Source organism: Accipiter gentilis, chromosome 9 (assembly GCF_929443795.1).
Source record: "Accipiter gentilis chromosome 9, bAccGen1.1, whole genome shotgun sequence".
Classification (NCBI taxonomy): domain Eukaryota; kingdom Metazoa; phylum Chordata; class Aves; order Accipitriformes; family Accipitridae; genus Astur; species Astur gentilis.
Window position 1 is genome coordinate 28,501,008 of NC_064888.1, and position 26,934 is coordinate 28,527,941.

The 26,934-nt window shown below is 43.3% G+C and overlaps 1 protein-coding gene across 7 annotated transcripts in view; it reads left to right on the forward strand.

Annotated features, from left to right (window-relative positions):
• The window catches only part of ARMH3 (armadillo like helical domain containing 3), a 130,760-nt gene that overhangs the window by 83,403 nt on the left and 20,423 nt on the right, over positions 1-26,934 (forward strand). For 6 of the 7 annotated variants that reach the window (XR_007507230.1, XM_049809913.1, XM_049809915.1 and 3 more), the window contains one exon: positions 12,646-12,724. The exons of the other annotated variant lie outside the window; for it this stretch is intronic. Coding sequence is in view for 5 of the 6 variants with exons in the window: in XM_049809913.1 (XP_049665870.1) it covers positions 12,646-12,724 (79 nt within the window). In the remaining variant the exon portion in view is untranslated. The remainder of the gene's footprint in view (positions 1-12,645; positions 12,725-26,934) is intronic. 7 annotated transcript variants of the gene reach the window in all.

Consider the following 26,934-nt stretch of genomic DNA (forward strand, 5'->3'; position numbering starts at 1 on the left):
GCTCTCCCTGTTCATCACTATGCAGAATGAAGCTTTAGAAGTCGCCTGAATATTAATTTTTCAGGCTTTCTGAGAATTGTGGGAAGTAAAGGTCAGGGAAAGCACATTGGCTCCCATTAAGGCAGAATGGTGAACACGCTGAGCGATGAACAGGCTTGCCAGCCTAGGATAATACGCCCCAAACTTTGTCCTGCTGTCAGCACCTCCGGCCTCCTGCCAGGGGCCTATGGCCACATTTATCTTGCAGTGAATTTTGTACAAAGCAGTTTTATGTCTCCTCCCATGCAGAGATGCAGCATCTGAACGCTTAGAGATCCGTAGATCCTGAACTGAGCTTCCTGCTCTGTGGCAAGAGGAGCCCTGCTAGAAAGGGGAAACGAACAGTTAGTCCTGAGCATCTAGTGTGTCTGCTGTATGGATACATGCACTGTGCAATGAAATACTCTGTGCTGGAGCTACTGGGTTTATTTTAGAGATAGCTTGGAAAGAACTTGGATATAGCCGTTTTCCAGTGGAAGGCTGAAAACAAAACACACTTCAGTATTTGCCAATTCTTGTTTTGAAATTAGTCCTTACCTCAATTTTTTTAATAGTTGGATGCTTTCAACATGAAAATTTGATGTATCACAATTTTTCTCCCAAATCTTGTATTTCAAAGTTGAACTGAAATACTGAATTTTGTCCAAACAAGTTTTTGATCAATTTAAATTAAGGATAAATATGAAATTTTAATGGAGAGGTTAAAGATCATACAGTTTCATTTGGAATTTGAACCATAGCCAGACTTCTAAAGTTGAAATCCTTTATAAGAAAGGGATCTTCAACTCTGTTCTAATTTTGATCGTCTTTCCTGTTGAGTATCACAATGTAGTTTGTCTGTGAAGCCAAATATAGTTCTGCCCTTTAGATAGCATTCAGGTTTGGTCTGGGGTTTTTTTCCTCCTTTTTTGCTTTTTGTTGTTGTTTTTTTTTTTTTTTTTTTTTTTTTTTTCCCGGAGAGGGATTTATGCAGTTTTCTCTTCATATAGCAAGCGTGTTGCCACGCCTTGGCTCTCTCAAACTGGTAAGTGTCGTTGCTCATTAGCATCAAATGCCACAGTCCGTATCACTTTTGCTGTGTTGCTCAGCTAGCACGTGTTGGCTGTTAAAGCAGCAGTTAATCCCTTTAATACTGAATAGGTTCTGTAATCATCTGACCTGTTACTTAATATAATAATCAAAATTCTTTAATGACTTGCATGGTTTAATTCCTTTAGGAATCTTGACAGAGACAAGGAAATTTTGCCATGCAAGCTAACTTACACAGCACTAGAGGGCTGGTGGTGAAGAATGCTTTTTAAATATAGTCAGGAAAATGATGACTTAAGTGCAGTATGGGTGAAGGGAGAACAGGGTTTGGTAGGTGAACAATAAGCAGCCTGATTGCTTTATGTTGCACTAACAGATTTTCTGTTGCAAGTTTGACTAGTATTTTTGGAGCAAGATTTTTACAGTGTTTTACCTGGCAATAAATGCTGTATCAGTTAGGCTAGAGCAGTGTTTGAGCTGGCTTAAATTGTCAGAAATTTTTAAGTATGTGCCTATCAATAGCAAGTAATTATGCATATGCTCAGAATGAATGCTAGCCAAGGTAATAGAAGCCATGCAAATTTTTTTCCTCTTTAAATGTGGGAGATCTGCCGTATCACTCACAGAAACGTGCAGTAATTATTGGCAGTGTAAAACTTTGTAATAGTGACCTGTGTGTGTGCTGAATGCCTCTTTTGTAAGATATACTTGTTCTTCCATATTTCCCAAAATGATTAAATTGAGCAGCTTTCTCTTCGTAGTGTATGGCAGCACTGTTATCTCAAACGTTTCTAGTGCTGAGATGATATTGTTAACACTGGTTCAGAAGAAGCAACACCAGGGAAAAGATCCTGGCCCCTTGCACGCAGACAGAAGCGTGGTGCGGTGCAGCAGGAAGAGGAATCTGCCTGCTGCAGTGAGTGGACCAGGAAGGAAGTGTTGCCTTCAGTCTTTGAATGGAAGAGCTAAAGGGAACTGAGGAAAAATCAAGTATCTTAACACAAGTAGTCAGCACTGGATTTTTGGCCAATGCAAGTGTAATAGTAAAATGAGAATTCAAGATTTCAGTGGCTTTTTAATGCTTGGAACCTTTTTGGTATTCACTAAAGCAATTCTGAATCACATAGAGTTTATAGGAATTAATGCAACTCAGTGTGGCAACTTCCTTTTTGGTATTAGTTATTTTGCAAATAGGAAGAGCACATTTGGCTCCTGACATTGTTTGCTTGTTTTTTCCTGCATTTTCGTTTGATTGTGGGTAACATTTTTTAATGTGGCCACAGTTTTGTTTGCTGAACCTGGGAAGTTGTGCAGTCTTCCCCATCTGCTGAGTGTCTACAAACCTTGTCAGCGACAACTGAATACATAGATGCTTTGTCTTAAAAGAAAAAGGGAAAGGAGGTGATAAAACACAGTCTGGGTTGCACAACTCGGAGGTTGGCTCAAGGTCTGGAAGGTTTAATTGGAGGTGCTGGTTTAAGAATTGTGCAGCTTAAGCTTCACAAAGAAGTTAGCTTGAATTGTCCAAAGCTACTGCCCTGTTAGAACCAATGTACCTCTCCAGTGTGTAGTTGTGTATTAGCTATTATAAGGAAAAAGCAGAGGCAAACCTTTAACTCTCTTTTCACAGAGAAAAGTTCAGACGTCCTTACTGCTTGCAGATCCTCTGCCACCTGTTTTATATCACATGTAACTGATTAAAAAACACGTGGCTTTTTTGTGTTATGTTTTTGTAAGAGCCTTGAAAAACACTTTAAAGCATAAAAGCATAAAAGACATATCAGTAACAGAATGCAGTAGGAGTTGGGCTTATTCTTTGACTTGCTTGATAGGAAAACATCAGCAATAAACTTTGAAATGTTTGGTGCTCCACTCTTTCTTAAATTGCAGAACCATACTTTTGAATTAGAAAATGCACTTCACTGGCCTTGCTTTCAGTAACACCCATACTGAGAACAGAGCAGAAAAAATAAATGTAGGTATAAATTACAAAACCAAAGCTTTGAGGGGGAGGTGAGCACAGGTGTATGACGGGTATGATGGTGGGCAAGAGGGCACTGTGGGTATTTGAAAAGAAAATAACTTTCTCCTCCTCTGCATGACATGGGAAAGTCTGTCCCCAAAGATTTGTCCTTCAACAGCCAATTCAGCTGTGTGGGTTTTGTCAATATCTGACTGAAATTTGGTGCAGGGTAAGGATGTGCAAAATAAAAGTAAAAACTAAAAAAAACCAACACCATTGAAGTGATTCTGAAAATCCTTGGTGTAGGCAGGTGATTAAAAAAGTTGCCACTTGTCAGTCAGGCTGTGATGAGTTGACCCCCAGTTCTCCTTTTGTCCTCACTGTTGTCTGATGAACTATGAGTGTGTGCACACAGGCTAGCTTGAAGTATAGCGTTTTACTCTGCAGTCACAATGGATTTAATACCTGCCTGTTTTCAGTAACTTAGCTGATAACTTGTTCAATAAATCTCTTGCTTCTGATCATCACCCCTTAGATACTGAAAGTAGAGATCCCAATAGAAAGTAGATAAACTACAGATCCTCCAGTGTTTCAGACATGAAATAAATATCATGAGTACCATTCATTCAGCTGAAATGCTGTTTGGCTCTACAGCTTTCCTTGACATTGAAAACCAACTTCACCTTGTCCAAATGATGTGTGATGACACCTTTATTGAGGATGTGGTATTCACTCGGCGTGTGTGGGGTGTCATCAGAGTCCATGCTTTAGTCTTGGTCCTGGATTTTGGAAGGCAAGGCATTGCTTTAGTCATTTCCAGCAGGCATTTATCAACAAATGTGATTCTCATTTGCATATGAGAAAATATCGTGAGGTTTGCAGCATCTTGTGTTTTGAGAGGATTGGACTGTAAATAATGGGTTTTGGTTGGCATGGTAGCTCGTAGTGTCTGAAAGGTGAAGATTGTGAATCCTTCAGATTTACATGGCTGTGCAGGTATAGCTGTAGCTGGCAGTTGGTGTAATTAAGTTAATTAAACATCATTGTGGGACTCAACTTCATTTCCTTTGCGAAGTAGGTTTGACTGTAGTTGTTTCTTGCTTAGGCAATGTTCCTTCCCCCCTCTCTCTTAGTGTCATTTAATATCCAGCTACTTCACGACTAGATTGTATTGTTCTAACCCTTTACTCGCTCAATCCAGACAAATGCTGATGCTTCAGTGCCTTCCTTTCCCTCTGGGACTTTTGTCACAGGCACAGTTTTTACTGTGAGTTGGTAGAATAAGGTTGTGTTATGTGACCTAAAGAGAGAGGTTTCTGTCTTGCTGCCACAGTGTGCAAACAGGGTGTTCAGGGCCTCATGCAATACCTGCTGGCTTGCACCTGACAAAATGGGGTAATAAGAGTCATTTCTGCACACTCTAGATAATATGGGGTTGATGGCAAGTGTTATTAAGTTAATTAGACTAGCAGCCATACTCCTTGCTTTTCTCAGACAGCTTTAAAATGTCCCAGTGGGATGGTTTATAAACTTTTTAAATTTCACTCTTTGCTTGGTATGTTTAGAAGCTGGTACGTGCAGTCCATATGGCATTCTGCACTAAATGCAACATCCAATAAGCTAGACTTTCTGCTTTCCGTAAAGTTAAACATCCTGTGATAAAATACTAAGATACTAATGGGCATAAAAGTAATTTAAAATATTTCAGGTTTTTATCCTGTTTGAAGTTTTGCAATGTCTTGGGTCTCAGGAGGCTTGGATGGCAGTCTGTAATGTGAATTATGAAGCAATGGGTAGATGCTGACCTCTTATAGTGCTTGCAGAGAATAAGTATCTGCCAAAAGTTCTTTACTTCAGGTCCTAACCAGAGAGGGTGGCTCTGCAAACCTGTCTGGTAAACCATTGTCAAATGCCTTCCCTCCTACCCCCCTTGTTTGGGGTTTTTTTTCCCACCTTCTGGATTAGCTGTTTGTTCATACCTTGTTGTTTGTTTTGGAGAGCAGGTTGCCCTGTACATGAGGGAGTTAAAAGTAGTTGTAGCTAAAGGGCTGTATTTGGTGTTGAGGCAGTGTTTTATGACACATTTTGTGGCTCTAAAACACCTGGCTACTAGAGAATATTGTGCTGTTTACATCAAAGGGCGCTTAGATACTAAAAGATCAACAGCCTGTTCGGTCTGTGGACTATATTTTCTGCTTGTTTGGCACAGCTGAAGAACTTTGTCTGGACAAATGAATATATATGAGGTAAGAGGACTGGGGACCATGCTGCAGAAAAGGTTTTTTAGACTCTTTGGAAAAGATCCTTCCATGTTAATATGTTTGTTATGGGTCTGTGCAGATATTGAGGTGGAACCATGGCCCTAAGACAGTAGGTACCTTCTAAAAGCGTGTATTAAGAAACCTTGTAAGGAGGGCTTCTCATTTTAGAAGTTGGTTGAAACTTCAAAATTGCTAATACAGCTGTGGAAGCATAGACATTGTGCCTAAAATCCTGTATGCTGGCATATCATGGTCAGCTCTCACATCTTGAACATGCTAGACTGAGTTGCAGGTTTTAGTCCCCAGCAGCCCAAGCCCAGAGGGTAGGCTTTATATCTGTGATGTTTCCATATTCTGTCAAACAGCACCAATTCTGTTTGTAGTTAGAGGTGAGCAGGTATTCGTTAACTGCTGCTCTCTAGATTTGAGGTGTAATGGAGGGTTGGCTTTTTAATGCTTTTACTTTGGTAAAAATAAACTCTCACCACTAGTAGCCAGGTTTTTCAGAGCAATGAAATGTGCCATTAAATGTGTCATTTCATCTCTCATAAATTACATCATCAGGAGGAGAAATTTATTCTTTATCAAGTCATAGCTTTGTTGTGGAACAGTTGATGACAGATTGGTAGAAGAGCGGGAATGCAGATGAGGTTGGTGCCCTGTGCTTGAATAGATATTTTCACTCCCAAAGCCTAGGCAACATTTTCTACCTTGTCATTCATGTCAGTTAAACTAGCGGTGCCATTGGTTATGTATACTTAAGAATTTTGATGCCTACTTATTAAAAAAAGGGAACAGAAATGCACCTAGACTAGTTTCCAGTGATGCCGTGGCCGCATGAAAATATGCGAGTGGATAAATCCCTGAGTTGTAGTCTCCAGTGAGGTCTTACAGCTGTCCCCAAAGAGTTAACTGCTCAGCCATGAGGGCTTCCTTAGTTAAGAAGCCAAATAGAAGTCATTTAGGTGTGAGGGTGGAGGTATTTGGTTTGCTTGGCTTAAATGTATGGACATGAACTGTAAGAAGAGAAAATCAGCATATCCTGCAAGCCATGATGATATCAGGTTAGTATCCAGCAAACAGTGAAGTGGAAAGATGCACTGCGGAGCTGCATAGTAGGTCAGAAAGCACATCCTCTGCTTCTGCCCTTGCAGAATAGGGCTTGGTGAAACAATGGTGCGAATTGCGAGAGCTCAGCTGGCACGCGTGCACTCTTTTGTCCCCTTCTTATTAAATAAATAGACTATGTATCTCCCTCTGCCATAGAGCTTGTCATCACAATCAATAGGTTTCAGTATGGCAGAATTGAACAGGTGTAGCAGTCTTATTCCTTTTGTGAAATTGCAGCAGTGCTGACTCGGATATTTTTGGTGAGTAGTAAAGCAAATGCTTTTGAGTAAAATATCCTTTTGTCTTGGATTCTCCCCTGCAGTTTATTATTGTGTCTGGAAGATGCCTCCCCCTGTGAGTTCTGGACTTTCAGCTTAATGTCAGTACTCATTAAAGTGTAGGAGCAGAAGAAATTTAACAGACTGGAGTTAAACCACAGTAGAAGGAAGAATTTAGTGCACCATTCCAGGGGGTTTGCTTGCTTTTAATTGATGCACACAGCTTAGATATGGTAGGTATGTGTACTTTACAGCAATGCCTCGTGGACATGTGTTAAAATAATCTAAACCCTCTCACCTCCTGCCTGGTGGGGCTATACATATGGAGTAACTCAATCTAATTGTTGCAGGCACTGAACAGATGGGGTTTTATTGTCTTGAGTGCTGGGAGTGTGTAAGAGAGCAATGCCAGCAGGATCCTTGCCCCAAACAGCAGCTTGCTGAGACACAGCTTGCTGCAGGAAGGCTGGCTTGTGGTTGGGAGTTTTGTGCAGGTCTCCAGCAACCATGATTGCGATGGCACGGACAGGGGAAGAGGATAGGTAGTTTGTGTTCATTGTGCTATCTGTATTATATGTAATTTACTTGCTGCCTTGTGCTTGAGCAGTTTCCAACATACCACATAGTAAAACACTCTGAGCTCTTTTCACCTTAATGGTTTAAAACACTTTGTGGAAGTGATTGTTTTTATTCCCGTTTTATAAAGGGAGAAGCTAAGGCATGTGAGAGGGAGAGGGAACTGCTGTAGCAACTCAGAGAGAAACTGGTCACTTACTCATTCCTGTTCCTGAACAAAAACCACTGTATCTCAGGTCTCCCTTTTGTAATAAAGCAGCTTTATAAAGTGGAATGTGGTAAAAGACAACTGCCCTTTCCTGCTTCTGCCTGTTCCTAACTTTCATCATGGTACTGCAAGCTTAGTGCATGCTGGAGTATTTGTCCATCTCACATACTCTCAGTTTTTATTGCAGAGGGAAAGTGAACGGGCTGCCTTTGCCATGCATTTGGCTTTACATGAAGACAGAGATGCACTCGCTGCTGCTCAGTGTGCTATGCTGGCATGAGCATTCAGTTGAGAAGATGAATGTGTGTAGTGGGTATAAAGTCACCCTTGATTTCCCACAAAGGGGTGAATACCAGCCGGGTGTTACAGCTTCTCTGTTGCACTGTAACAGGATGTAGGAAGAAGTGAGCTTGCAGTGCTGCTTTTATTGTACAAGAAATGTTTGAGCGTACAAAGAATGTTTTACGCCAGGTACTGCATACTGGACCTGCAAAGTAGGTGCAAAGACCAGGCTCATGCAGTGAATGATGGCTCAGCATTCCCATCTCTATAATAAGCTTTGCAACCTTTCTGTTCTTCCCTTAGCCTACTTTCAGCACCTCCAGAGTGCTTAATTTCACTACTCAGGACAAGAGGACAGTGTTGTCTTACGGGACTCTGGAAATGTAGCTGCTGTCAAGCAGGAGTGGGTATTAGACAGCTCATCTGCAGTAACTTGATGTGGAGAGTTTGGAGGTCAGAGAAAACGTGCTGAAGAAGTGCTGCCTGCCTGAGCATAGTGATTTTGCTTCCCTGCACACTGGACCCAGACCAGCTTGTTGTGAGGTTAAGGCGGGCAGGGAGGTGTTCCTTGCCACGGTGGGTGCACATGTGCTGGAAGATGCTAGCAATTAAGGGATCGGTAGCTTAGTGTTGCTGATGCATTTCACTTCTCACATCTGATGTTACAACTAGTGGCAAATTAAATTGAGGAATCAATTAAATCTTTGCTTTCATGCATGCCATATCTGTTTTCACAGGAGCCCTTTCCTGTCAGCAAACTCTGCATCTTCAGAAGTTGTTTTACTCTGAGCTTCCAGTCCATGTGTTTTTGAGGGGACAAAGGGCTGTTAACAGTCACTTCAAGACTGGCCAATTGTTGCAGCCTCAAGAACAGCCAAAGCAGAAACTTTCCACCAGTCAGAGCTTTCCAGTATGCAGAGGACAGAGTGCCCAGGGATCAGTTGCTGTTGCTCTCATCATCTCTGTCCTGTAGTCTTTTCACCCCTGTTTTTCTTGATCCTATCTACCCTTCTGTCTCCTTTTTCCCTTCTCTGTGCTGCTTCCTTCAGTATTTTTTTCTGTGTTTTTTTTTCTATCCTTGGTTTATCTCTAACTGAAGTCTTCCATTACACTCAGTAAGTAACAGCACTGTTATATTTTTCTGTTGCCACTGCACTTTTCTGAGCATTCCCTGTTCTCTTGCATTTGAGATCATTAGCTCTCTGGGACAGAGGCTTTCTGCCATTCTGTATTTGTACAATACCTGTTACAGTGGGACCTGCTTTTACTTTAATGCAGCTAGTACAAATAAATGATTCATTGGCACTCAGGTTCCTAAATCAGGGTGGAACACTTTATATTTTTCCTGCAATCATTCCCTTCTTCCTAAAGAAATAAATAAATGCAATAAATATGCAATGAATGCATAAATACATAAATGCAAGTGTCCTAGGTTGTTCATCCTGAGGAAAATAGAGGTTCATTTATATGTGCCTCTACATGGCTTCTGGCATCATGGGGTCTAGGTAGTTTGCTCTCTGAAGAGCTGCATGAAGAAGTGATGAGAGATGTGTGTTCTTCTGAGAGCACTGGCATGGCTAGTGTGTAAATGACTCACCACAGGATCAAGTAATAAAGAACGTGGAGATCGCTTGTGGTCTGCCTCGGAGCACTAAGCTTAACCTCAAGAGAAGCCACTGGGAGCCAGATTTTTCATTCCTGAACCATTGTTTCACCTTCTGCCTGTTCAGCATCCTTGCCTTGTCCAGTGACAGTCTCCTCTTGCCAGTTGACTGCTGAACTGTGCATCTGTCAGAGGAGGCAGTGTTGCTAAAGTGACATCTCTCCAGACATCTCTCAGTCCCCAGAGAATTGTGTTCCAAAAGCACTCTGAAATTTGTATGACAAATGGCAGCCAGCACCACTGAGGGACTCTGCGGTGTGGAAGTGTCTAAGTGTACACGCTATCAAAGGCTAGTTGGGGAACTGCAGTGTTTTGTCTTTCAGCTGACACTTTACTATTTCCTTGTTTTACAAATGCGTTGAAGATACTCGTGCTTCATGAATACCAAACACCAGGTTTTTATTTTTTTTCCATGATCGATATGAACATCTCAGTAGAGCACCGCACATCACGTCTTTTCCAACCGCTTTAACCTCTCCCTTCCCCCTCCCTAAAGGTACTGGCTGATATCCCAAAAATCAAGGCAAACACAGTGTAAAAATAAAACATTGCCAAGGCTCAGCTGTGACGTGCTGGTGTGTGAACTAATGATGGCAAAGCCGCTGTTCTATTGTCCATAAGGGGGAGACTCTGCTTAAAAGCTCCAGCCCCCTATTGTCTCCAGGAACAAATGCCTGCAGAGTGGCAGCTTTGCAAAGTGAAATTCCAGCTGTTACCCAGTAACCCAGGAGGCCAGTTACCTAAAAGTATGCCCCAGGGACAAGATGGATTTTGAGAGATGGAAGGATAGCGGAGGCATATCAGAGTAGTTGATGCAGAAAGGCACTGCTATTGCACAGCAGCTTGGGCTGGGCAGTGGTGGAATTTCTTGTAGCAGATGTGCGAGGAGGAGCTGTACCACATGGAGGGCCTGGCCTCGGTAGCGTATGCTGGGCAGTAAGAACCTGGCTACACAGAGCCAGGATTGAATCCAAGCTCTTCACGCTCCTCTGCCCCAGGCTGCCTGCAGGTTCGGGAACACAGCTCTGCAGAAAATCAGGTTGGGAAGGAATTCTTCAGAGTGAAAGAGCTCACTTAAAACAAATTAAACAGCTGAACTTCTTCCTCTAGTCACTGAGGAGTTGTCCATTCACCTTTAGGGAAATGAGGAAGGAGACTTGAATTCTTTCTTTTCCTTAATGTCTGTTGATTCCTACTGCAGTGGCAGCTGGTTGCTGGGTTTGCTTTCCCTGGGTGAATCCCAGCTGTGATTGCAGGTGCCGCTCCACTAGCTCAGATCCGAGCAGGGACTTGTGAGCAGGCGGCCCATGTTGAAGTGCTTCACAGCAGTGGATATAAATGAATGCTAAATCTGTTCCCTGGTAAATGTTGGAACCATGTGAGTGCACTGAACCCCTCCGAGCTGCCAAACCTTCTGTCAAGCCAGAAGTTAAGTTGTTGTAAGTCTGTGTTCCCTTTTCTCTCAATAACTTTTAGCGTGTCCTGTAGGAGTGTAAATATGACTCTAGCCAGGCATGAAACATGCAACTTGAAAGCCACAGTGTTCGAGAGGCTGGGTAATGGAGAGTGTAGTCACAATCGTGACTCACAGGAGCTGCTTCTCTGGTCTGATTGAAATGGGAAGAGTCTGGGCATGTCTCTACCTGCCTGCCTGCCCTCCTCTGGAGAGAGGGAGGGGTATGGGAAGCCTGGCAGGGACCCTGCTGAATTTGTTTTACTGATGTAACTGTTAAGGCTGGCGAGACTGCAGAAGCTCCCCCTGTGCTAAGTACATACTGATGCTGTAGGAGTAGCCACTGGAGTGACTGTCCATGTACATGGACTGCATGTGGTGTGTCGATGAGGTGCATGGCTGGGAATGTTGCAGTGAATCTGCAGATTCTGGGTTGGGTTTTGGTTTGGGGTTTTTTTTTTGCTTGGTTGGTTTTTAATCTTCCACTGCCTGCCCTTCCACACTGTTATTCTTTATCTGTGTATTTAAAGAAGTAATGATGCTTCCAGGCAGGTTTTCTTTCACTGGCACTGATTGGCACCACTGAATATCACTTATTACTGGACTCTGGCACTAGCTCTTAGCTGTGATGATGTCTGGAGAAAGCAGCTGAAAGCCCTTCTGCAGGGGGAGGTGTGGGGAGGAGGAACCCATTAGAGTGCAACAGAGAGAGCTGGAGTGAATTTTTGTTCTGATGAATATGAGAGCGAAAGCCCTGACTTGCTGCGGTGTAATTTGGCCAAGCAAGTGTTCTCCAGGCACAATCAACGCACATCTGTGCTAAGCACTGACATGGGCTGTTCCCATGATGAGCGTTTACCTCAGCAGTGGGTCTCATGAGTAATATCCCAGCTAGACCAGTTGCAAAGTCTAGCCCAGGGAGACTTTACTGCCTTGCTATTTGTCTTTCAGCTGCACCTGACAAGCAGAGGAGAGCTGAGGAAATATTCCAGCTACAGTTTGATTTTTTTTTTCTTTTTCCCCAAATTGTTATTTTATTTTCAATTTTAGATTTCTTACACCTGTTTCCAGATCCACCTAGAAGGGAAGGGGAGTATGTTGGTGCAGGCAATGAGAAAAACAAGGCAGAGAAGTAGGAGTGATCAGTGTTTCTGCTGCTGTGTTTGGGACACTGACATAAGTTATCTCTAATGTTCTAAATTGGGGCTGAGGACTACAGTCATTGTGGGAAGAAGTCAAAGTAGTGGCTGTAGTGGTGGATGATTACAAGTAAGAGCCAGCTACATTTTAAACATAGTAGAGATCCAAAGCAATAAACCAGCAGCTTCAACACATCAGGCAACAAAGTTCTATAGAGCAAAATGTCAGGTGATACTAGTTTTGGAAGGGATGAGGAGATGCAGTTTCTGTGCAGGATGGGGCAGCGATGGCCAGGTTTGCTGTGTCTCCACTGGAACACTGAGCAATTTGCAGCCTGTTCCCAGGAAGGCAGCAATTCCCTCTGCCAGAGCGGCGAGCACAGCCCCGCATCTGCTGGGACAAATGCATCTGCGTGTAGGGCAGTGCCTGTGCTTGCAATTTCCAGTGAGCCTGTCGCTGAATCTGCCTTGGCCTCTCAGCAGGGAGTGTGCCTTCAGCAGAGCAAGCAATGCAGTGCGGTAAGGGAGGAACTACTTCTTGCAGGACTGTGGCTCCACGTGCACTGACTCAGGCTGGTGGGGAATTTCTGCTGCAACCCCAAGCTGTTCCTAAGACCTCTGAAAATTTCCCTCCTGTGTTTCAGAGCCATCATCAATCACTTCAACCCGAAGATAGAGTCTTATGCTGCGGTGAATCACATATCACAGCTCTCCGAGGATCAGGTAAGCCAGGCATACGATGACCATTTTTCCATGGTGAGCTCTGCAATATTGGTGTTTAGGAGTTCCTTGTGCTCACTGGGACTGATCACGTGGCAGCAGTATGAGGGGTGAAGGCAGGACTTTCATGTTCCTTGTTCGGATGTGAGCGAGAGGAAGAGAAACAAGGCTCGCTTTAGCCAATTTTACCATCATATGCAGATATCTTGGTCCAGTAAATGCAGAAGCATGGGTACAAACGATGAAAATATGCGGCATTGTCAGCAACTGCAGTTGGAGACTGCAGATGCTGGTGGTTAGAATGGGACAGGAAGTTTTTGGCAGCAAATTTAGTTATCATAGAACTGTTGGGTGTAGCTTGATTTTCTGTGATATTGGGGAATTAGAACTCAGGCAACAGTTGGTAGAAATTTTCTAGGGTAGTTGAATTCAGTTGGTTTAGATTTTGAAAAGAGAAGGTTTTTAATAAAGAGGGGGTGATAAGGTTAGGTTTCCCTTCCTTAATTTGGCCTGGTTTGCTCTTTCCGTGTCTTGCTTGTATTGCATAAATGTGTAAATGTGGCTTTTTGAAAATAGGCTACTATGTGTGGTCTCAGGAAGGGAAGAGATGGCCTATTTCCCAAAATAAAATATTGGGATTGTATGTTAATCACTCTTGGAGAGGTAAATGACTCTGTAGGAGCCTGTGGCGGACAATATACAGAGCTGCCATGCGAGCTGGGGGCATCATCCCAGACACAGCTGTGTCAACACCTCTGGACCTTCCAGAGAAGTAATTGTCTGTCCTAGGCTGCGTACACCTCATTTGAGTCACCTTGGATGGCTCCTTCCACTGGATGAGATCCCGTGCTTGTGCCCATTACAAGGTCCTGACTGTATCTTTCTCTGCAATTAATTTCTCTTTCTGTCCATGATATTTTTAGTCATTACTTGATGATACCCTTCCATGCCTCCCACTAACCTTTTCGGTTATTATCCTACTTGATCTGTAATACGTAACACTCTAAAGTCTCAGGTCTAATACTGTACTGGTGCAGTGGGGAGAAAAATGTAGACTCTACTGCTTTTTATTCTCTTCTTGATGTAGCTGGATAGAAGAACATGGGGTTTAATTTACTCATTTTTTCTGTATTGTTCTGTCTGTGAGAGTCACTGTACCTACAGCTATGCTTTGCAATGGTTCATGTTATCAATCCTCATTCATTGGTGATATGCTGATTGCATCAACCCAGGCCCCTAAAAAAGAAAAGCCTTTGATAGCCCAATTTAAAACTGGGGACCTGGATGGAGGGGAATTTTGCATAGTCTTTGGGTTAGTCTGAGAAAGGAAACGAGCTTTTTGCTGTTGGCTCTGTGTGGTATTCATCCCCCAGCGGTTCAGGGAGGTCAGATTAAATCCTTTCTTCCTTGTGTGTTATTCTTAAATAAAATCTCTAGCAGCAGGCAGATAATGAAATCAGTGCTGATGCATGGAGCATTTTGAGGAAGATGATTAGGAAGTTGAAAGACAGTTAGATTCCTCTTTTTTCTTTTCTCCCTTCATGCTTTCTCTCAACATAGGGAGAACATCAAAGAAAGCAAAGCAATAATAGGCCCTGGTGAACTGCAGAGAAATAATGGCGATGTCACTGTGGTGAGGGACTGTGTGGTCTCAGTGAGGGTGTTTAGTTGGCACTCTGCAATTTACTCTACAAGGAGGAGAGGGATGGAGACTTCTTGCCTCCGCTTTCAATTAGCCAGTGAGCTCAGGTCTGTGTGTTGGACTGTGGTTTCCCCTCCATCAGTAGCCATCCCACATGGTAAGTTCATGAGAGATTGGTAGATGGTCAAGATCAAGGCCAGGGTCTGTCTTTTGTGGGGTACAGAATTTGTTGTTTTCATTCTGTGTTAGCTGTTCAGCATGAGGTGAGTGGTCAAGCTTGCCTTTTGGCTGCTGCAGTCTCTTTAACTCTTCCAGCTGTACCTTTTGTTTTTACATGTGTGTTCACTTAATTCCCTTTCTCTCTTCTCTCCATAAATATTTTCTACACAAAATCCACCCTCCTTTATAGCCCTGTTTTTCTGAAGTGTACCATATTGAAATATTTAGTGCTGACACTTAACTTGTATATCCACACACAGATATTACGTTTGGGACTGGTCATTCTCTCCTTTGAGTTATTTCAATAATATCAGGAGACTGGTATTTCTTTACTGGAAACATTCATTTTTACAATTTTGAGGATCAATCTTTTCTTTTAATGAAGATTTCCTTCCCAGATACTAGCCTTTGGCCAGATTCTCATATGGCTGCTCGTACTCCTCTGTGGTATCTGAGAATCTCCTATTAATCAGGCAGATTTGTTAATCAGGCTATGTCATGGCTTTAACATAGCTCTATCTGAAGGGGAATTTCCAGCTGCTCTGAGTTGCTTCCAATTCACTTGAACGTAATCAGCTTGCAGACTCTTACTTGAGCCTGTGTCAAACTTAACTATGCTGCTCCCTGACTGTTCTGGCACCCTGTTCATGTGTTAGATGATTTTTTTTTAATTATTATTTTTTTTAATTTCTGTATTTTTAATATCCTTGAAAGTAGCTAAGTAATCAGCTGGAAGAGATTTTGCTCTATCTTTTTCTTTTTCTAATCCTGTTGAAGGCTTTATTACCTTGTTAATCACTAATGTCCGTTTATTACCATTCTCAGTCTGTCATTTCAGTGCTTTCTCCTTTTTTATTTATAAGCATTAATGTTAACATTATTACATGCTGAGGGGATTTGTAGGGCCTTGGAAATGGTGGACATGGGATTGTTTTAAGGATAGGCCGTTAATACTACTGTACATCTTCAGCCCTAAAGACCTCCAGGAACCATAGTTTGAATATGCAAATTGGTGCTCTAGGCAGGTATATTGGCAGGACCTGCTGATTGTTGTAGGGTTTGTCCAATGTTCAGATCAGAAATACTGGGAAGAGACCTTTTTCTTTCCATATTCTCTTGGGCAAAGAGTGGGAGATTCCCAGGAGCAAGCAAATGCCAGGGATTTGATGATGAGCCACCTCATTCTATCAACACTGTGTGATCCTTACCAGTGCCATTCTGCAAAGAGTCTGCTTGCCAAAGCAAACTCATAATCCTTCCTAGTCATTTTCTATTTTGACCTTGCTGTAGTTCCTCACCATGAAACAGGAAATGTCTTAGCCAGTTATTGGCATCTTCCCTCACTTGCTAATTTGTTAAACTTGACTTCAAGTGTTAATCTGTGTTTTTGTGGTATTCTCCCTCTCACCATGTTTGGCTCCTGCCTGCATGTCCTTTAAGGAACTGACAGATGCTGCACAGTCAAAAAGATAGGGTTGGCCATTAACTACCAATGTAGTTTTAGCCCTTCCATGCAAGTGATTATTCCCATGTCTTCAAAGATGTTTCGGTCCCTTCTCAAGTCAAAGGGCAAAATAGCCTTCTGTGAAATGAATTCATGGGCTTATCTGTACTCTCCAGATGACTGGACTGCCTTGTACTTAATACATTGGAGGCAGTAGACTTTTCTCTGTGCCATATCTGATCTGAGAAACTCCCAACATGTTTTCTAGCAGAAGTAGTTGCAGAGAACAGGGTCAAGGCAGTGAGAAAACAGCAACAAGGGCAGAAGGGCAAACACAGACAAACAGAAAAACTGAAAACACAGGGCATGAATGATCTGGATAGGGTCTCACATCTACCTTTTCTGGATGTGAAAGAGCAGCTGTTTGTAAGAAGGCAGCTCTCTGCCTGATGGTGATGTAGCACAATTACTCTAGAAAGGCTTAAGTGAGAGGAACCCAGTACTTCTGGTGAAATCCTCTCTGAGCAGGAATGTCCTGTGGTGCCTTGCATGCCAAGCAAGTCTTGGTCAGTAAGCAAAATTGGTCAGTAAGGTCTCATTTTCTCTTTGGCACTTCTTCTCTCTATAATTTCCACTCTAAGGGTCTTAAAATTGAGATGGCAGACATGTAGGACTGATGATGCTTGCTAGTCAGAAACATCTATATGCTTTCTCTAGTAGAAGCCCCTCTTTCTTCCCAGCCACAAGCAGGGACACTAGGTACCTCTGTTTTGGAGGTGGTGTAAAGTTAATTGTGAAAGACTGTTGTGAACACCTATACTGTGTGTATTAGTCTGGTAACTGCAGATGGAAAGTGCTGAGAGCCAGAGCAGATTCTGATGGAAAAACAGGACAACTGTATCGCTTTTGAAATTGTGACAAATGAGTGTAATACTTGGGTTGTTCCACGTTGTAATACCTTTACAACTTGGGTAGCTGCAATCCAGTTTGTTCAGGCAATCTCACAAAGCCGTTTCCCTTTCCTTGGGGTCACACCTCAAATGTTGAATGCTCCTCCCTGCCCCCCCCAATCCACATGGCCTTTTGTTACCTGCCGGGGCTTTGAGGGTCTAACCCAAAGTGCAGCTCAGGGAGGCTCCACCAGTGACTTGCACAGAAAGTCACAAAAGGGTGCAGTTGGTTTTAGGTGCCCTAAAGTATTCTAATTCTGAGCCATTGACATCACAGTTTATTCAACTTGTTCTGGGTTCTGTAACTAGCAGCAAAACTGCCGGCAGATAACAAATGCTTTGTTGCTGTTTAGCACTGTTGGCTGTGGTGTTAGGAGTTAAAAGCCTGTTGGCATGTGTGCGTTTGATATTTTTAAAATGCTGAATATCATCGATGCTAGGTACTAGTCCAATAAATCCTGCTAATCTCCTACATTAATATAACACATTGTGAGGGCTCCAGAAATACTTTTAAATGGTTTTGGCATAATGCTACTTCACTTCTGAAATGCAGTGAGCTTTGGGGTAGAAAGTATCAAGCTTGCTAGTGCCATGTAGCACACAGTAGTAGGAATGTGAAACAACAGCCAAGGGGTCACCAAGGCAAGGCCCTAATTTAAAATCATCACATCTTTGCAAATGAGGCAGGGATGTTGGGTTTCATGGTCTCATTACAGACACCTACTCGTGATTAGTGGCTTGAAACAGATTTTATTGTTTAAATAGAAAGAGCTGAGCTGCACCAGGTGAAATTGGAATCCCAGGTTAAAGAGAATATATATAAAAAGTCTTCCGGAGTTGGCAAATTGCCAGTTTGCCTAGCTGATGGGGCTTGGTTTAGGTATCTTTTGCTTGTTTGGTTTTTTGTTCACCATAGAAATATCCCTGCAATTTACTAATGCCTCAGACCGCCTTATGCAGTGTGCCAGACTGAATGGGTCTGAAGAGGCTTCAAGGACTGATCAGCTTTGCTGCAAGGAGATTTTAAGCTGGAGGTGAGCTTTGGAACAGTGACTTTGTGCTGTGTAGTGCCTTTTATTAACATGCAGAATACAATAAACTGTGCGTCACTGGAGGAGGGGTGACAACGCGTGCTAGGCTGTTAGAGGGACAGAAGAAGGGCTTTGTTTTTAAAAACACCTACTGCTGGAGCGATGTAACCCTATTGCTAATTCAGTCCCAGACACCTCAATAAGAAATGGGAAGAATCCTTCAATTCCCTTCTTTCAGGCTCTACGCAAAGGTGCCCCGGCATCGTGCCCATTACCGCTAGTGGCAGTGAGCTGCTCTGTGACTCTCAGAGGCAGCATGACCCTGGATCACCTTGACTGCTCCAGGAGCAGAGGAGTCTTTCCACCCTTTGTGCATGGCAAATGCTAAGGCATGTCTTGCTTCCTACCACTTCTGTGAGCTGTCCTCTTGGGCAGATTAGGGACTGCCTCGAAGTACAAACTGGTAACAAAATAAGTCCATTAAACTTCAAAGCAAGGTTCGCCTTCAGTTGTCACAGCTGTTTTCATATCCTTGCCTGGCTGTTGCTAGTACCACAGAGACTGGTAAGGGCCTGAAAACTACTGTAGTGTAGGTGACCACTGAATGTTGGGGACTTGTTTTGGAAGAGCCACCTTCCGGAGCTGCTACTCACTGCTGGCTGCAACAGGGTGAAGTCTCCTGGAGCTAGATAAGTTTCTGCACTGGGGCTACAGGGGCAGCACTCAGGGATGTGACTTATGAGCCCAGTCTGAATCACAACTGGCAGCGTGCTGAGCAAGAGCCACAGATTTAACTTTGTAATAAGGTCCCAGCCCATACTGCGGAGACAGACTGACGTTGCTCTAGTTTCAGTGCTTGTCTTGCACCCTGGTCAATGTGTTTCACAAAGCACTTCCCAGATGCCTGGTAGGTTTCTTTTATATGTGGTACTTAACTAAATGTGGAAACAGGACTGTGGGTAGCTATAGGAAGGTGCTGCAAGCTGGGTTCTGAACTCCTTCCTAGCTTTCAGTGTGCTGCCTTGAGCAAACCTTGAGCCCTCTGTCCTCCCAAGTGAGAGGGCAGGTGGTGTGGAGCTCTTGGAGACCCAGGCAGCGTTTGAAGTGCTGTGCGATCTGCTGGGGAAGGCTGCTGTGGAAGTGGAAAGCAATGTTACGGATTGCCGTCACTGCTAAGCGCCTGTATAGGGCAGGGAAAGCTCCACAGAGGATTGCAACAGAAGGATCAAAACAGCCTGCATTTATAAAGATTAAATTACAACTTTGCACATCTACGATTAAAGGAGGAGCTGTCAACGGCTGGCTTGTGCGAACGTGCAATTCAATTTGCATTTTGTAAAACTTCAGATTGAGAAGGTTTTTTAATCCCTTGTGAAACAGGAACAATAGACGCTGGCTGTTGCCAGGTGCATAATGCATATAGATACCATGCGAATTTCTTTCATGGTCCTCTGTAAAGCTGGATTTATAGCACTATACTTTGTTGCTGTAGTCCCGAGCTCCACCCTAAGCTTCCTTACACTCAGTCATCTCTCTGCTTGGGAGTCCTAAAAGCAGACAGGCTATAGCCTGCTGTGCCAGTTACAGATGGCAATGTGACTGTGAGTAACTGTTCCTGGAGTCAAATTCTCCTCTCACAAAAAGAGACAGGCTTTGCAGTGACTGCCAGCTATGCTCATTTTGGGGCTTCTTTAGGATAAAACTCCTGCCTTCAGAGACTGCCACTCTTCTTTCTCTCTGGTAGTATCCTGCTGTAACAGATGATGTTTTTCTGCCTTCCTCCTCTGGATCCTCTAGCTGGGGCTGCAGCTGTTCCAAAACGTGACAAATTGGGTCATCGCTCTGATTTCAAAGTGGGAAGCAAATTGAGCTTTGCAGTCCCTATGCCTCCCAGAGCAGGAGAGTAAATGCTGCTGAGCAAAAGGTGCTGCACCTGAACAGAGCTCCATTCAGCTGGAAGATTTGGGGTTTTGGCTCTCTAACACTTGGCATTTGGATGTTAAGACACTAAGTTCAAATTTCTTGTCTACAGTAGGGAGCTCAAAAGCAAACCTTTTAATAGAGGAGAAGGCGGCATCTCTGATGTGTGTCACTCTTCCTGTCTTCATGGGAGATCTGAGGCAGGCAGCGGGATTGCTCAGGGAGCTAAGATGTGTCATTCAAAGACAGCAAGCAGGGGAGATGGATGTCCAGAGAGATGGAATTGGGGAAGGTGCTTCTGCATTAGCCAAGTGCCAGGAGCGATAAATCAATTCCACTACCTTAGTCAGAGGGCGCTTGGATTCCCCCATGGCTCAGTTAAGGCACAAATAAGCTCCTGGGGAGCTAAGTATTGCTAGCAGCACATGCTGTTTCAGCAGCAGCATCTGCCTTGCAGCTGGCATGAGTGTAGGCCTGTGGAAGGATATTAAATCATAGCCCTGTGTTTGGTCTCACCTGAGCACCTATTCGTAGGAGTTCTTTCACTTTTTCCAAACCATGGATTTATGTTCTCCATCAATAACTGCTTCACAGCAAGAATTGCTAACAGGGAAGGTGTATTCCAGCCTCCCAGACAAGAAGCTGATGAATTGGCCTGGACCATTGTCTGAAAGTACCTAGGATTTCTGAAATAAGCTGACGTGACCCAGCAACTATCACTTGCATCAATGTTAACTGGTGTGTCACAGCTGCATCAATGTTAGTTTAAACTAGGAAGCTTTTCTCTTCCATGAAAACACAGGTTAGTTAGGATGACCTCTGGCTGTAAGAGAGTAAGTATGGAAAATCTGCTGACCTATCCTTAACATTTAGAGAATGGGGTAGTTTCTTGTGGACTGACATCTAATAACACTGTTTCCAGTAGCCCCTGCCATATGCCTCAGCTTCCTAGTTGGAAACTTGGATCCTAAGTCTTACTATGTGCAGAACCCCACTGAAGAAATATTGTGCTTAAGGCTTATTTGTGCACACAACCCATCTTGGTTTCCCAAATGTATTTTCCTCAGCAGCTGTAATTCAGCAGACTGCTTTTTTTTTTTTTTTTGAGTTAGATGTAAACACACACACAATGCTGTTGAAATCTTACTCTTGGACTTCCTGACTTCTTAGAAAATGCTGGGTTTGTGTCCTGTGTAGAAGCTCTAGAGGTGGAGAAGTTCTTGTGAGTGCTTCTCCCACTCATGATGGCATGAGCGAGCTCCTGTCCCGCTAATGGACCGATTGCATCTCTGAGACAATGACCACTGCTTGCAGCGAAATGTGATGACAGAGAAGGACACAGCATCTTTCTGGCAATGAGATTTGGTGTCAGGGAGCTGGCATGACATGGCTAGCTATCTTGGGGTGCTTTGGCTTTGGGAAGGTCTGTACTATCTTTTGCAGACCAAACTGAGCTGTCCTGGAGCCTCATGAGCATGTTTAACACAGTGGAAAGATGGAAATAATAGTATCATGGTGATACTGTGAGAATTTTTTTCTTGGGGCACTGCTATCAACTCCCCTCTGCTTATACTTCTTCAGCAACATCTGTGAATCAAATCATTGCTCTTCCTGCAAGTAAGACACTGGTATTTACTTAGGCATTGCATTGTCCTTTGCAGCCTTCTACTAGTTCTGTGAAAATTAATGTTCCAAACCCAGGATGTATTAATCTATATGTGCATATGGAGGTCACACAGAGCCTACCCTGAGATGTTTCTCATTCTGCCAGCAGTTCTTCTTCTGAGTGTTTAAAGAAAAAGTGTGCTTAGCTGGCTAATGACTGAGTCTCCCTTTCTAGTCCTCTTCTGCACTAGAAATACCTATACTCCACCCCACCCCACCCCCCCACCCCCCCCAAACCTAGATACTAGATACTAGCCTTTGCTCAGCTGTGTCATATTGGTGGTTTGCTGGAGTCAGGCATCTGTCCAACTTACATGAAATGTTGGCTGTTACTGTCGCCCTAAGGTTTATCAGTGATTTTATGTAACAGGATGTACGTAACACAGAACATGGATCTAGATGGAGCTTCACATGACGATATCTGCAGGGGTTTTTGTCCCTTTCATTTCTTACAAAAGGTAGCTGTGAGCTACACAATAGACTTTTTAAGGCTGTTTTGTTTGCAAGAAGTACTCTTTTTGTTGAACATCTTGAAACACTAGGACAGGAGCAGTCTTCCAGCTGATGGAAACAGAAATGTGGATTTGTGAGGGAGCCAAGGTAGTCATCCTGGAACTTAGACTTCCTGACTGTTTTGGTTTTTGCATCCAGGCTGCTTTGCCGGGAATTTTCTGCCCTGTTGTTAATGCTCCTGAAAACCAACGACTTGATGGAAGCATCTCACTACAGACTCTTAGTTCTCACCTCAGCTATAAAGATGTGCTTTTCTATTTTAAGTGATGGACCAATTTAATTACAGTACCACCTACAAGGTGCTTTGTAGGCATAGAAAGGAAACTTAGGTCTGTTGCTGGGCTGAACTCCCCTTCTCAATAGAATAAAAAGAAAGCTACTGTAATGCCTCAACTCAGCCTTCTTTGCAGATACCTGAGCATGACACACTTTTTGCAGGGGAGAGTATTAACATGATCTGAACTTAATTTCTCCAGCTGACGACAGTTTCCCACATCATCCAGTTCTTGCTGAGCTTTCCACCCTCAGTAGCACCCAGAGGGATAATATTCCAGGACTGCTTGAGTCCTAAAGTGCGTCTGTCACTATTTAGTATGTTGATGTTTCAGAACTAGGACTCGGTGATGCTAAGGCTGGGCAGTTAATGTCGTATCATACATTTTGACATAAAGAAGCTGGTCGCTGACCACTCCTGTCCCAATTACTCATCAGGAAGTCACTTGTTAAGTCAAACCAGAAACCTGTGGTCTTGTCAGCTACAATATTAGCTTGAGGCATAGCCTGGTCCCTCATCCTCACCCAGGAACCCTTCACTTGAATGAAGCGTAGTTTGAAGATGGAGGTAACTCTTCTGTTGGGAGACCTGGATTGAAGCTGCCATGCTTTTTGTACATGAGATCATACCTCAGTGTGACCTCAGCTTATGTATGTCAGGGAGAGCTTTTTCTGTGATGAGTTTGGAAAAGGTCAGGTTAAGATGCTTTGAAGAAAAACGGTCAGTTGATTTGATCCTGATCTTTGTTTTAGAAAAGAATGATGCAAAAATCTCAGAAGTCAAATCTGGGGAGTAGGAGGATTTTATTTTGATAGCATTCCCCTTTAAAAAAGGAGGGAAAAATCCACCTGCCTGTACTCTCACAAAAAGCCTTACTTTCCAGCACTCAACAGGGTTGTGGTTTAAAAGGTAAATCCAGACTCGGGACTGTTAACCCTCTCTCCAGTAATCTTACATAGTCATGCCCAGGTGCTCGCAGACTACTGCAGTTTCTTCTGCCTTGTTGTTACTAAGTCAAGAACAGAAATATCTACAAAATATTTAAGATCACACCTCTCCTCTGTCACTTGGTCTTGGAAAAGGTGATCAGATTGTTCTGATGCTAGGTGCTCCTCCCTGGCAGAGGTTTTAATGCTTGCCAGGGTAATGGTGAGTGGCATTTCAGATCGCAGGCTTCTCTTACTCTGTATAGCTCCTACTGTAGGTTCCTTTCTCTCTGGGTATTGAATTGTTGTTCTGGCACAGTATTTGACTTGAGTTTTTCCCTGCCCTTTTTTCTTCCATGAGGGGCTGTGTGCCATCACACTGCTGACAGCACACACATTTGAGAGGATTCTTTTACATGTGCCTCTTCTGGCATTTTACAATCCTGTCTCTTTCAACATGTGATAGCAGAATATAAAGTAGGTCATTCTACTTCCTTTCTGCTTTTCTCAGTTCTGCAGCTCTTATGATCTTTGAATTCTTCTGAATATCAGACAGTTTTGGAGACCCGTGTCTGGGAGAGTTCAGCAGGCTCCTAAAGCCTCAGTAGTCATTTTGGGATTGGGCCTTAACAGGGCACTAGGGACATGTTTCTTCGTAGCCCTTGTGTGCCTTGGATACCCTGTTAATTAGTGCCCTTGACATGTTTCACAGAGATGAGAAGGAAGAATGATGGCAGCTTTCCTAATGCACAACCATCACTTGCTGCTATGATGCATCCTGTGGCTGCTGCCAGCCCTGCCCTCCTGTTCTCTCTGAGTTGATTGTAGCTGGCAGTTGTTGTCTAGACGCAGTAAACCAAGTGAACAGCTCTACTTATTACCATTTATAAAAATGCACCAAACAAAAGCTCTAGGCACAGTCACAAGTCAGTCCTTAAAAAGGCATATGGAAGGAATTAGTCTTTCCTGAGTCAGGCCAGCAGATTTACAACAAACCCCAGAACTTTAAAGTACCTGAATTTTTCAACCTGCAGACTTGCTTTGGGGTTTTATTCATACAGCCCAAGGTTGTAGAAGTGTTGGGGTTAAATTATAGCACTCTTTCACTGAAACTCCCCCTTGTGAATGATTCTCAGAACTGTAAGATCAGAGTCTCTGCAGAGAGTAATGCAGAGATGTGGTCCCCTTCAACTTCTGTTACTTGGTTTCTCAGCAGGATAAGTGTGGTACCCAATTATTCTGTGTTAATCCAGGGTAAGAATGGATCCCTGTGGTTTATTGGACCTTAAAGGTGTGTTACTATGTGGTCAAATGCATGCAATCTCCGTATTTTGTAGAGCTTCTCTGAAACATGAGACCGAAGTGGAGATGCAGAGAGACCTGGTCCAAAGCTTCCACCCAAGTTGCCTTCTAGTGGTGGTGAATTCCTGAGGGAACTGTTCAACTGATATGCCTGGCTAGTTAGGAAAAGTCAAATAGAACTTGAACTTGTGTGTATTAGTATAAGGTGAAGTTTCTTAAGAAATCTGCTAAGCAAGCATGAAATCCTCTTTAAATATAGTCAGAAATTCAGATGTGAGAATAGTATCGAGAGGGCAACGCAGAAGCATTTTGGAAAGAGCAGAGTTTAAGATTCCCATTAAAACAAAAATAGTTGTGCAAATAAAACTACCAGCTGATGCAGTACAAATTAGTGGGTTTAAAATCTGGAGAAAAAGGAGCTGAGTTATTAATCCCTGAACTGAAGCCCTTAAGTCCTTTTAGTTGAGTGACTTCTGCTTGTCATCTAATCCCTTTGAATCATGGAAAACATAGACCCAGAGTTGTTCTCTGCTGTGTAGTAAGAGGAAATTTAACCAGTGAGCTAAATAAATAAATTGATTAATTGGCAACAATAAGGAGCTGTGTATACACTGTATCTAATTGCTTTTTTTATATTGTCTTCCTCTAACTTCTTGGAAGACACAGGTTTGTGGGTTGTACATGCAAAAATATGCTAAAAAAACCCACCTTACCAAGGCTTTGAACCTTCAGCTTCAAAGATCATTGTGTGGATCACCTTATATTGCTTTGGACAGTCTCTAATGGGGACATTGCTCAGCCAAGCTGAATTTATGCAGTAGGAATTCAAGCTGAAATTGAACACACCTCAGAATCACGGAGTAAATCAAATCTCATTTCCTTGCTTGCAGAGAACGTGGGCTGTGTGGGCTTTCTTCCTCCTCCTCCTTCTCAGTAATTTTTATTCTACCAGGTCAGAGCTACCACCTTCTTCTTATGAGAAATACTGAGTGAGTGGCTTCCCTGAGCCTTATTCAAAAACCCATCAGAGCTAATAGCTTTGAAAACGTTTGATGTCCAAGAGGCACTTGGGAGCACTAAATCCTCACACAGGGATTTCTAGGCTGTAGAACAATGGTGTCCTCCAAGCACTGCAGAAATTACTGTGGAGATGATACTTCCATTACAGATCCTGCAGGTACTTACCCAGGAATATGGCAAAAGAGAAATTTACAGAGAAAGCGGAAGCCTTGGTGATCAACTCCTTATCCCCAAGAGCGTGGCATCGTCTTTGCCTAAATCTTCAGTAGTATGTACAAATACATCCCACCTCTATAGCCAGCAGGTTCAGTTTAGAGCTGTGACATGCAAAGGGTGCATGTTTTTGATTCAGAGGGCAGGCATTGTGGACAAGTAGTTCTCCAGCTTGCTGCTCTGTGTACTGATTAGCTTAGCTTGAGGATTCAGCAGCTAAAGGTGCTTTGGAAAAGAAGCATAAGGTTTGTTCTCCTCATCCTTTGGGGAGAATGGGTCCAGTGCCAGCACAAGTCACCTTTCCTTTGAATGTCAATGGTGGGCATACAGCCAACACAATAATCTTATCTGGCCCGTTAGCAACAAACCTCCACTTTGTGTCACGTCCTTCCTGCCCATCCAGCATCTGAACCTCTGTGGAGATAACACCTTCACTCTCATAGAGGCAAGATGCCTCTTTTCAGTCTCTTCTAAGCCATACAATCTGAAGGGACTTGTCTCCTGTGGTGTTTTGGGGTTGTTACTGGGAGTGTCTGAATTGTGAGAAAGCTGATGCTGAAGAGGTGGTAGGTCTGACACTTTAAGAATGTAAGCAGAACAAATGTTGCAGGGATAAACAAGTTCCCAGGCATGCAAGCCCTTTTTGTCCTCCAAATATCTTTGGATTGCAAGACACCACTTAACCGTAGCAGGAATCCTTCTTGAAAGTCATAGCTATTATCTTGGGCCTTGATTGCTTTGGTTAGGTATAAGAAGAAAAAACTAGAAATAACCGAGTGTCAGCAACTTTTGGTGTCTCTTTGTTTATTTCAGAGAATGCACACGGACTTCTTTCCCTGAGAAGGGCAGTAATAAGCAGCAGACCATTTGATTTCGCAGAAACCTCTGACCTGTTTTCTGTGTTTGGTCCATGCCCAAGTCTCTGCTCCTCTGCTCCCTCTCTTCACCTTGCTGACTGTCTGCTGACCAGCTATCCTGTACATCTCCATTTCAGTCAAGAAATGTCTCGGCACACAACGTTTAGCGTCTCATCAGGCCTGCCCTTGCTAGTGATTATCTTGGATAGTAGCCCCCGTATTTCCATGTGTCCCAAT